This window comes from Pollicipes pollicipes, unplaced genomic scaffold (assembly GCF_011947565.3).
Source record: "Pollicipes pollicipes isolate AB1234 unplaced genomic scaffold, Ppol_2.1 Scaffold_3087;HRSCAF=3621_pilon_pilon_pilon, whole genome shotgun sequence".
Classification (NCBI taxonomy): domain Eukaryota; kingdom Metazoa; phylum Arthropoda; class Thecostraca; order Pollicipedomorpha; family Pollicipedidae; genus Pollicipes; species Pollicipes pollicipes.
In genome coordinates this window covers 41,517,267-41,528,981 of record NW_023596225.1, presented here as the reverse complement: position 1 = coordinate 41,528,981, position 11,715 = coordinate 41,517,267, and the positions used below count along the sequence as shown (strand labels likewise).

Genomic DNA, 11,715 nt, shown 5'->3' with positions numbered 1-11,715 from the left:
GGGGATGTGTGACGCTCGTCCCGCATCACGCGCAGCGCCGCTGCTGGGATATAGGCAGCTGTCGCTGGCGAAGGGCGTCCTCTGCGGAGTGGCCAGGTCACGTCACACAGAGGATGGCGTCAAGGAATAATATTGTGATAGGACTCGACATTGAGTGACGTTCTGTGACCTCTGGCATCTTCCGTAAATTAAATGGGCATCCTGCTGTTTTGTTTGGCTGACTTCAAGCAAGCAGTTCACTTCCGTTGCCGCATAAACAATGACATGCTGCGTATTGCTGTCGATAGACGTGGGCCCGCAGGCTGCAGCGTCGGTTCAAGGAGGCTCGGTCGTCCGCTGAGTGCGATCTCGGCAGGACGAACGGTAACAGCAGCGCCATCTATTGCCAGGTGGTGTGCGCTAAATGTTCGGGTCAGAAGGCGGCGCTGGCCTACGACGGTGGCCGACCGGGCCGCGTCTGCGACACGTGCCGCCGGCAGCTGGCCGCTGAGGATGCGGGAGACACCGGTCCCACCCGCCAGGGCGTGCTGGACACCAGCTACACTCGCGGCAAGGGTCTGCTGGATGTGAGTCACCTGCACGTGCCCCTCGATCCACCCGGCTGCGTCCCGCGGGGGGCTTATGCTGTTTTTGCGGAGAGTAAGCGGGTAAAGCTCATGCCTTTGAGCGTGCCGCGTAAAAACACGACCCTCAGAGTCGCCGCCGGCTCTAGCGGCATGCTCGGTTTTGCAATACGTGCAGCGGGGATGACGGGATTAACACTTTCGCTAAGATCGGGTCAGCTGCAGCTCGGTACGCAGCTGCCAGACACTGCTGCCCTCTGTCAACGGCCTGGTGACTCTGCAGTGTCCGCTCCTCCCGCCAGGTGGCTGCCACCGAGCCAAGCCTGCAGAGCGGCGAGCTGCAGCTGCGCTGTCGGCGCTCCTGGCTGCGGCGCTGGTTTGCTCTGCGCGCAAACTGCGCGCTCTTCATGTACGAAAGTGGTGGCGACCGCGCGGCGCTGGCGGCCGTCCCCGTCCCGGGCTTCACGGTCACGTGGGCAGGGGCGGGCAAGGCCGAGCCAGGTCTGACAGAGAAGGAACGGGAGCGCGCCTTCAAGCTCACCCTAGGCAAGAGGAACTATACACTGATGGGAGACAGCAAGGAGGAGGTGGCTAGGTGAGTCTGCACGCGGATAATTGGCTGCTTGATAGGTTAACAGGTCCACGAAACGCACGATTATGCATTGTTTTTTCCGAGACAGTATCTTAATCACGAAATGGTCAGTCGATTTAGCTCTAAGTGTGAACATGCTTAAGTAAATGCGTGTGTCTGTGTTACATTGGTTGTACTGTCAGCATTCTACGTTTCAAGCTTGGCTTATGATCAAAAGTGATCACAGCTCCTGGATATCATCTCAAAGCATCAAGCACAGCTTGAAACGTTGAGTGTCGACATTATATTCAAGAACAGCTTGGAACGGAAAATACTGAAACATGGCCAGCTTTTTCTACCTAAGGTCGCTTAATTGGTACCTCCTGGTTCATTGAAGGTCACTTTCTTGCTAGTAAAAAGTACGTTTTGATACTAGAATGGATACCCCAAGCATTTTTTTTTTGTACCCAGAACTTTACGTTGTTGCAAAACATTACAAAATATAAAAAGCTTTGTAGATGCGCAGATCGTCGTTGTTAAGTTATTTAACTTTGCGACTGAGAAAGCTTGAAAGCATAGATTTCCGAATGAAGCTTCTCAAAATCCTTGAAATGGGTTAAAATCCCAATAAATATAATCATCCGCCTTTTAAGTTTCATTACAGCATGTTTCGTGTGCCCTGGTTGAAGGCCGGCGACAATGAGTCCTTGGTTTCCAGTTTGACCTTTTGTTACAGATGGATTGCCGCCCTGCAGAAGGCCTCGCGGACAGAGGTCCTCGCCTCATCAACGGCTACACTGTGACCCTCAGGGTCACGGACAGAGGACCCTTCGGGCACGCCATAGTAAATATCATGATAATGCAGTCACCCACAAACGTCATGTTAGTGAGCGATTATCAGAGTATTTAAGGCCTTGATTCTTTCTTGCGATATTATAAGTTCACATCAACGCAACCAATTCTTCAGTTGCGCCGCGGATCACCGCTTGTCTAGTCTTCCACATGTTTATGTTTTTTCCGCATTGGTGCTGTTGCTGTCACGTCCCAGGATAAACTGATGAAACGTACGAAGCTTTCGAACGAGTGATCGAATGAACAGAGAGCAGGCGATGTGCTAACATTGAATACCCATGTGACTGACATGTCTCACTTCCATCATTGTCGTGAGCTGATTAAACGCATCCGTCTAGTGTATAGGTGTGGTTTGTAAGGATACCTGCCCGTTTTAAAAAGCATCGTCCAAAAAAGAAAAACGAAAACCCCAACATGTGAACACGGAATCGATCTTTCAAGGTGTCGTTTTTAGTACTGAAACAATCACCAGAAATGAGAAAATGCTTCGACGTGCGTGTATGACAATCACCGTGACAAGAACTGCAAAGTTTTAACGCTGCGTTATGAAGATATGTTGCCCGCCGGCTCAAAATGGCTATATCTGAATGAAATGGATCAAAGTAAATCGCTTCCAATTTGCCAAATATGAGTGCCCGTGAGGCCGTTCGTTAATATAAATCCCACTAATATGACACCATACGCATACGGTCTACCGGGCAGTAGTGCATACTGAATCCTTTGGATAAAATATTCAATATCCGAGTCAAACACGGCGACATTTCAGTCTGCAGTTTTGCGAAACGCATCCTCGCTTTATCACTAAATCGCGGATAAACGTGTCCGCCAGTTAGTCATAGATATAGCCGTAAACGAACCGACATCCCGTTTCCTCTCGAGGGCTGTTATTTCACTTTCGCCTATATGCCACCAAATATTAGTGTAATCATATATTTTATCTGTAGTTCCATAGTACTCGCCAGCTGCAGCCTAAAATATGGCAATCAAAAGCGCTATCGGTGTTGAAGGCATCATGTGATTCACCTATGAAACAAACGCTCAATGTCGGGGGCACGGCTCAGACCCGTTTGAAAACAACGACTATGCGTTAAGTTTCGTTCAAATAACCGAACTCCAGCAGCGTTAATCAGCGTTAAGAATCGACTAGTTTTTGGACGGGGTGAGTGGGTACTGTTGTGACGTGTTGGCGACTGGCGACTCGCACATGCGTTGGTTGTCGTCTGTGCTGTGCACAGGCTGAGCGTGGGGCAGGCGGTCTGCACTTCGACATTTGAACTGCCATCAGTGCGTCGCGAGTGATAAATATCTGTGCACTTTTTCTTGCATATTCGTTTCCACTGTTCATAGCCAGTTCATGACGCTTGAGGACCGTACTTTCAAGACTGTAGCCTATGTCATATCCAAATACAATGTTCAGTCGATGACACAAAATCTATTTCTAGCGCCAGTGTTGACACCGCTGTGTCATAACGAGAAGCAGCTCTTCAATGTTCATCGCTGCTACTTCAAACAGGCTGTTGACTGGGTCACCGCGTGCTTTTTACCTTTATCTCGCGGTTTCCCTAGGCCGTTTGCTCACCGGGGGGAGGGGGGGGGGAGGCTGTCAGTTACAGTCGTAAGGCACTTTCAGCATGCACCTATAGGTATGCTTTCATCCATTCTGCAAAACGTGCGCGCCTACAAACGCAAAGAAATGTAACCGCCTGCAGTACGCATGCTCGTCTATGAGTGGATTAAGCGCTAAGTGACACCTGGTCCTGGGACAAGAAAAAGTAAACTCAATCCATCTCAGCAGAACATATCGTTATGGAGCAGCGACTGTGCCAGCCTTACGTAAGGCCAGATACGGACGTGTCATGTGAGACATGTATGCCATATCAACGTTTGTTGACTGGAGAGTCATCGAATACAGTTATTATTTCATCATTCATTGATATCCGAATCTATTGGATACATTCATTCAGAATACGGGTAAAACTGTCAATGCAAGGTCACTTAAGTAGGCATAGGGGAATCTGCCCACAGCACGGGGTGGAACACATGACACAGACACAGCTGCTTGTCTGAAGCCTCCAACATCGTTCAAAAGTATCGCTGCTGACGTTGTGCGGAGATCTCATTTACTTATTTATTTATTTATTTATTACACGTCGTATGCTCACTCACACTCAGAATGTGGCTATCACAGAGCTCGTGTCATAGCAATAAAACACTGTAGGTCAGGGAGGCTCTCGCAAGCACGTACACACGCAGGCACACATACACAGAACGCACTCTCTCACATTCGCTAAAGCCATTTGAAGTAGGCGTCGCTATCCGTTATTGATCCGCCGCTGTAGGATATAGCTACGTAACTCATGACAATAGCAGCATCCATTTCCCGTTCACATGCCTAGAGTGCAGATTCAGTTCGATGCGGCTGGACGTGCGTAGGGTGGATTCTGCCTTTCCTCAGGTCTCAAGAACTGTTTGTCCAATTTTGATGGGACAACGCCACTTCATTGTTATGAATGAGCTCTTCATTTCTAGGACGAAAGCGTCTTCCATTTTTTTTTAGGAATAGGGGGCCAGGAATCTTTTCGAAGTTCACTCTCATGGAATGGACGCAGATCAGTTTGAAACGTACGGGCCTTCCATATACCCAAAGCTTAAATACAAAACAAAGTGGCGGTTCTAGGGAGGGCGAAGGGAAATGACTTTGACTTCGTGATATAAACGTCAGATGCATAAGTGTCAGGAAATCTGCCAAGTTCGATATGTTATGCGGTAGGGAATTCAGGTAAACATATATAGAGGAGGAAGACCAGCGACCCTTTTCTGTATGCATTTGTCCACATGACAAAATCAGTTGTAGCACCTGGGCTTCTGACGTAGGGTGAATGCAGTCTGCCAACTTCCAAGCATTGGCGGGTTCACGGCGGCATGTTGGGAAAACTGTTAGACAATGAGCTACCCAAGCACGCAGAAATACATGAGCCTGTTTCTGTCGATTATTTATGAGGCGTATTCAGTGCGATTTACTTACACAGCTGTACATCGAAGCCGTAGGAAGCACTCACCTGTTTGCCCTTTTGCCCTGAAAAATCGCTGCCAGTACTGCTGATGCCTGTGAAGAATTTGACTTGTCATAAAATTTGAAGGGTCTGCCAAAATTTATGGCTAGATAAAGAAATATGTTCAATTGCTCACCCACCCTGGCCAGCCGGTGGCGTCATCAATGTTGCAAAATAATGCACGATCTTATTTCGTAGCGTCATTCCTTAAGTCTGTTTTGCATGGCTGTTTCATAAACTACGCATGTGTGACATTTAAGAATTTAGGTAAATTTCTACATCAACGTGCTGATGCTGGGCATAACGCACGTTGCGGATGTATGATTTTGGCTTGTCGCGTGAATGATAGGTTCTTCGCGTTGATATCAAGAGTTGAGCTGTGAGTCATCCAGAGTTGTAGGCTGCTGTGACCACGTGGGAACTTATTTCAAGGCCGTTTTGTCAATATTGATGTTAAAGGGATTGGTCCGTTTCCACCAATTAGCTCTGTATTTGTGTTTGGTGTTTTTTTAAACAGTTAACATTTTACTCAATTTTTGTAGAATATAGATAGTTTGATCACTTTGGTAAAGCTTGGACAGAGTGAATGGAGCTAGCAGGATGTTTTAGAGCTTGGTATGCTAAATATTGTCAGATGAGGTTGAATTATTTGGTGGTGAGCCAAAGGTGGAAGCAGCAAAAATTGATGCAATGAGGCTATTTGAGTTTTCTAAAATTTGTACACCAAGGGACCTGCTCACTTTGAATCACAGTTATTGAATGAGTGTGTGAAACAAACAGCACAAGCATGAACACTGTTTTTACTAGTGCTGTAAAGCTGTGATCAAATTATTCCTGTAGTTGTACCTCTAAGCAGTGTTTGCCTCCTATGGAACTGATAATGAAGCAAGACTTTATGGACATATGACAGTGCTGTTAATGGAGATAACTACCAAATGGGTCTATCATTGGTAGTGAATTGATCAAGAGGAGGCACCAATACTTTCTATACAATTTATTATCAAATACCATTTGCAGACTTCATGATTTAAGTAAAACAAAACCTAAGGTTAAATAAGCATTATGCTGTTAAGAGACCAATCAGGAATAAGTGAAGATCAAGGCTCATGTGTGCTTCTTGAATTTGTGCTGCATGCTCTGGAAGCTGTGCTGTACTCCTCCAATGTCAGAAATTTCAAGTAAAGGTTTTGGTCAAGTAGAGCAGTGCTGTAAGGGATGTTTAATATAACCTTTTGGATAAAGAATTGTACCTATGCCCTGATGCATAATCTATGATAACATGAGGATTCCTGATTATAAGGAGATTTCATTTGTTGCATAGCATCTGTTATCTTGATGTTGATTTCATTATATGGGGCAGCTGTCTGTGGTGGTAGAAAAACAAAAGCTCTAGTATGTAATGGAAAGATCTACAGGCTTAAACAATTCATGATTTTCCAGATTAAGATACTTGATTTAGCTCATACAAAATCATTTGGTGTTTGGATGGTGATGGGAACAAATAGATGTCCTTTTTCACACCTGCAGGTGGCCATACAATGATAGAAATAATAGGATTACACAAATTTTGTGAGAACAAGCATGTTTGATTACTAAGGCTTTTCCCTGAAATTGGATTTTTCTTGTCCAGCTTGAAAACATACTGTATTGTGAATGAATGAATTCTGACACATTTTCTAAATGTCACACTAGACAAGCTCTGCTATTACTCAGGAATGGGACATGCTTGATGCTGTTTATTTGACTGATCATTATCTGTTTCCACTTTCCTGATCATCAGGTCACCATTATCATCATTAAGATTGAGCATAACAATTAACTTTGATAAGAAATATCAGGGCATGGCTCTCAAATTTTAATTCACTGATGCAGTGTCAAATAGCTAGAATTCAAGTTTTTATTCTTTTAACTCATTATGACATTTAAATATGAATTTTTAGACATCATGCACTAACCATACCATTGTTATATTTTATTATGTGCGAGGTGCTGGGAATAATGTAAGAATGCCACAAAGAAAATAGCAGAATGCAGAGGCATTGAATTTTCTAGGTATATGCATTCTCTTTTGGACACTCCTCAAATTTCATCAGACTCTTAAGACTAAGATATGTGCCTAAGTACATTTCCACACTTTTCTTTCAGGCACCATGGCTGCCACAGACCGCCTGGAAAACGTCAACCCCCAGATCTTCTGCACGGCCACTCAGAGGCCAGTGACGTCATCAGAGCTGGACGACGAGGTGGCCGACCCGATCGACGCCCGCGAGGTGTTTGACCTAATCCGGGACATCAACGACCCTGAACACCCGCTGACCCTAGAGCAGCTGAACGTGGTGGAGGAGCGGCTGGTCGAGGTGGACCCGGAGGTCGGCCGCGTCCAGGTCTGTGCACGGGGTCTGGGGTGTCAGATCATGGCAGTGACAGAATGGATATGTGGCACGGCTACAGTCCAAAGGCAAAAAGGCCTACGCCGCTCTTTCGGAAATGGGGGTGTTAATATCACTCGATGCAGCTTGCAAAACTGAATCCTGTGATTTCAAAGGAAAAAGGTTGAAGAGGAAAATTTGTGTATGATATGTTCAAAATGAGTTCTTTCTAAGCACCTTCAACAAAAACCAAACTAGAATGCCAGTGGCAGATACAGGCAGAAGCAGATATCTATTGCGGTGCTTGGATAATTGCCAGGCTAGAGGCCACTGATAGGTATTTGTCATTCAGAAATGATCAAGTAATAGTTACGGCCGTGGCATATTATCAGATGTATTTTTCTAAGCTCATTCCTCACAGTGTGATTAAATACCCTCGCATTGCTTTCACTATTGTTCGTCATTAATATCATTAACTCATAGTGGCATATCATTAGTTTATCGAAGTGTCACTGACGACGTCACATGGTCCAGCTTTTACATATCAGATTTCATTTGCTACATAGCATGTGTTACAGTGATGTCGATTTCATGATATGGGGTAGCTGTCTATTGTGGTAGAAAAATAAGAGCTTTGGTATGGAATGGAAAGATCTACAGGCTTAAACAATTCCCCATTGTCTAGATCAAGATGCTTGGCTAAGATCATACAAAATCATTTGGTGTTTGGATGGTGATGGGAGCAAATAGATGTCATTTTTCACATCTGCAGGCAGTCCAAAATGATAAGAAATGAAGTGATTAGGATTGTTAGCGAGCAAACGGGCCGTCGCTGCCGGCGCGGCGGCGGCGTTTCGACGGCGACGACGACGACTTCGGAGTGTGCGACGCCGCCCTTCCAACCCCTCTCTCACCTTTGCCTTGCAACTCTTTGGCTAATAGAGACTCTTCCCTTTCAACGTCTCAAGTCGATGGTCCTCCGGAATACTAACGAACTCTTTCGCACGAGCAAGGATGTAGACAAACTTTGTGAGAGCAAGCATATTTGAGTACGTAGCCTTGTTCCCTAAAATTTGATTTTTCTTATCGGACTTGAAAACATGCTGTATTACAAATGAATAAATCCCGACACATTTTCTAAATGGGATCCGGAGACCTAAATGGGCCGGGATCCGGAGATGGCCTGTGCAATTCCAAATATAAGTATTCCCATCCAGCACGCGTGCGCTGACTGGTGCGTTCTCCCACGGTGCGCGTGGACGCCGCGCATACGCCCAGCAGCCGTAACGCCCTGCCGTCGCCTGCTCCAGGTTTACTTCACACCGACCATCCCGCACTGCAGCATGGCCACCCTCATCGGCCTCTCGATCAAGGTCAAGCTGGAGCGCTCGCTGCCGGCGCGCTTCAAGCTGGACGTGCTCATCTCGCCCGGTTCGCACGCGTCCGAGCGCGCCGTCAACAAGCAGCTGGCCGACAAGGAGCGCGTGGCGGCCGCCACTGAGAACGGCCGCCTGCTGGAGGTGGTAAACCAGTGTCTGGTGCCGCCGTCGTCGGCCGAGGGCGCTTGAGCCGAGGCTCTCTTAGGAGCGGCCAGCTCTTGGCGCGTCGGCTTCGTGTGGCGCGTCGGCGTCGGCCTCGTGTGGCGTGACGGCGTCGGCCTCGTGTGGCGCCAGGGTGTGGGCAGACTTTCGAGCCCGGTGTGGTGGCGAGTGCCGAGCGAGCGGCGTACCAGGCACGCGGCGAAGCAGCCGTCCATTTGCGAGCGCCGTCACTGGAACATGCCGCTTCTCTGACGCGCCAGGCACGCGGCGAAGCAGCCGTCCATTTGCGAGCGCCGTCACTGGAACATGCCGCTTCTCTGACGCGTCGATGATGAGCTGTAGGGCATGGTAGGACAATGAAGAAGGGCTCTGTAGGGTATGCTAGGGCTGTATGCGCATGGTCGTTTGCATGCCGTGGGCCCGTCACATATTTATAAATGCGTTTTAAGACCTAGAGTCCTGCGGCGGATAGGCAGGTTCCGGAAATGGCCGAAACTATGAGAGGCCGTGAGGGCGGTTGATTTAATAAAAAAAAAATGATTGCATGCCGTGGTGAAGCGAGTGCGCAACCACCGCCAGATTTAACAGGTTTTGTTATGTCCACATGAACATGAATTCTCAATAAACGTGCAATGTATGCATATAGTTGCGAAAATCTGTGCGATACGCGCCTCCTCGGGCAGCATCACCAGACTTCTCTGGTCTTGCCTGTTTCGAGCAATACTCGTCCGGTGCTGGCCGTATATAGCCGCCTGTGAGAGACGTCAGGAGCGCGCAGGTCGGTACCCGCCACCCCGGCAGCGCCATCCACCCCACAGCGAGTGTTCAGTGTGCATTGTCCGTGGCGGAGGCGTGCGCCGGGTGGAGACCTTCAATGGGGACAGCGCGTCTCTGCCAAGTCGCGGCCGGCTCGTGAATCACCTGCTTCCGGCCGCCGCACGCTGCAGCTGCTGCCACCTGGCGTCATCTCGCCGCACTAGGCGGCTGGGCGGCGGCGGCCCGTCAGTGTAGACGCACGTGCTGGGACCAGCGGACGGCCTCCGGAGCGCTGGGTGAGTGCCACGTGACCTGGGGCCGCGCACGGGCAGAAAGAAACCACGAGAGTAGCGGTGGCGCGTGAGCGGTGTGAATACCAGCCTGCATGACCGCGGGCTCGGAGGTCGCCAGCAGGTCGTGCAAGGGAACTTGCTGACACGTCACCTGTGACGCATGTGGATGAAGGCTCTCTGAGGCGATGGCCATAAGTTATACAGTAGACAGCGCGTAGGACTGAAGGTGCTGAGACCCGTGCCCGAACCGCGCGCATTACACACAGCGCTCCGGATGGTGAAAGAGCAGCAAACGTTCACTTCTCCAGCTTTGTAGGCAAACCCTCCAAGGTGATAAGGGTAGAGACGTGTGCCTCTTACCGGCGTGCACCTGGCGCGTCTTCCCCGCCTCAGCCTTGTAAGATCGGTCGGCCGGCAATACCGCAAGCGCCACTCAGCGCCGCTCGCGGCTGAGGGTGGGGCCGACCGGCCGACAGACCGGCGCGGCTCTGCCGGCTGCGAGCGCTCGGTCGACCGCTCGCCGGGAGCCGGGAGCCGACCGGCCGGCAGCCTGTCGCAGCTCTGCCGGCTGCGAGCGCTCGGTCGACCGCTCACTGGGAGCCGACCGGCCGGCAGACTGGCGCGGCTCTGCCAGCTACTAGCGAGCGCTCGGTCGAACGCTCGCCGGGAACCGACCGGCCGGAGACGGCCCCGCTCATGCTAAGATATCTCACACGACATTTGATGGCACCTGGCGCATCGGCTGTATGTGCCGGATGTTGCTCACTGCTGGCGGGCCGGCAAGCCGTTGCCGCGTGCGCTCCACCGCGTCATCTGGAACGGTCACGTGACCTGGCACTACGGCTGCCTTGCCTTGCGCCAGGTGGCCGCCTCCTGCCCTCGGAAAGCCATGTGAGATGGGGCCACCGGGGCATTAATAGGCCAGCTGGTTACGTCAGCGTCCGTCTTCGGAGTTTATCATGCGACGTGATGGACAGACGACGTTTGCGACATGTAACATCTGGAGAGACCAGTCAGGTTCTGCCGTGCAATGAGATTAGCAGCACAACGGCGCAGATATGAGCATCCCCTCCGGCACCTGGGAGCGCATTACCCCGACTGTCACATAGCTATGCATGTGGTACTAAGCACCATGATTCAAGGCAATTAACCGTGGTCGGATGCCACAGAGGCTTTCGCCAGAACTGATTATGTTAAATGATTTTCCAAAGGCTCGGGTTGCATACAAATCACGTAACTCTGCACATCTGCTGCAAAAAGTGGCAAATTCTAGTTGTTCGGTAAGAAAGTAACAACAAACATCGGCGGGCTCTGAGGCCAGCCGAAACGTTTATGCGTCCTTTCCGAGGACAACCTTGAAATGCATACTTTCTGACTGGGCAGGATGCATGCATAATCTTGGCACGTGGTTAACTACCACACGTTACTGTGGTGCGCCGGAAGTTCTGAAATCCCTGTCGGCTTTCACTGTCACATGTTCCGAGGAGGCAGGCTGCTGCACAATTGATGGACCGGCTCGTGGTTGTCCGTGGGTCAAGGGTGTCCGTGAGTTAGGTAGTGCGCGCGTGAGTGTGTTAGGCCCTATTCGGGGAGTGGAAAGCACAGCTCGCTGGCAAAAATAGCAAAATTCCCTAACATCTTCGTCACCGCTGCGTGGTGACTGCTTCGCAGTAAGCTGGAGTCGCGTGCCCGTTCCTCCGTGCTGTCGTTCCACTGA

The 11,715-nt window shown here is 49.7% G+C and overlaps 2 protein-coding genes across 2 annotated transcripts; both read left to right on the top strand.

Moving 5' to 3' along the window:
- Nucleotides 1-389: 389 nt before the first annotated feature.
- LOC119114836 (FYVE, RhoGEF and PH domain-containing protein 2) lies at nt 390-3,405 on the top strand (the record flags this gene model as incomplete). The annotated part of the gene is given in 3 exon segments (XM_037238887.1): nt 390-566; nt 866-1,158; nt 1,871-3,405. Coding segments are annotated over 3 exon segments (537 nt in total), but the record flags the coding sequence as incomplete, so codon positions are not given.
- Nucleotides 3,406-5,334: 1,929 nt separating this feature from the next.
- galla-2 (MIP18 family protein galla-2) lies at nt 5,335-9,590 on the top strand. Its single transcript, XM_037238888.1, has 3 exons — nt 5,335-5,418; nt 7,185-7,423; nt 8,719-9,590. Exons 2-3 carry the CDS (start codon nt 7,190-7,192, stop codon nt 8,974-8,976), a joined length of 492 nt encoding a protein of 163 aa, XP_037094783.1. The 5' UTR covers nt 5,335-5,418; nt 7,185-7,189; the 3' UTR covers nt 8,977-9,590.
- The last annotated feature ends 2,125 nt before the right edge of the window (nt 9,591-11,715 follow it).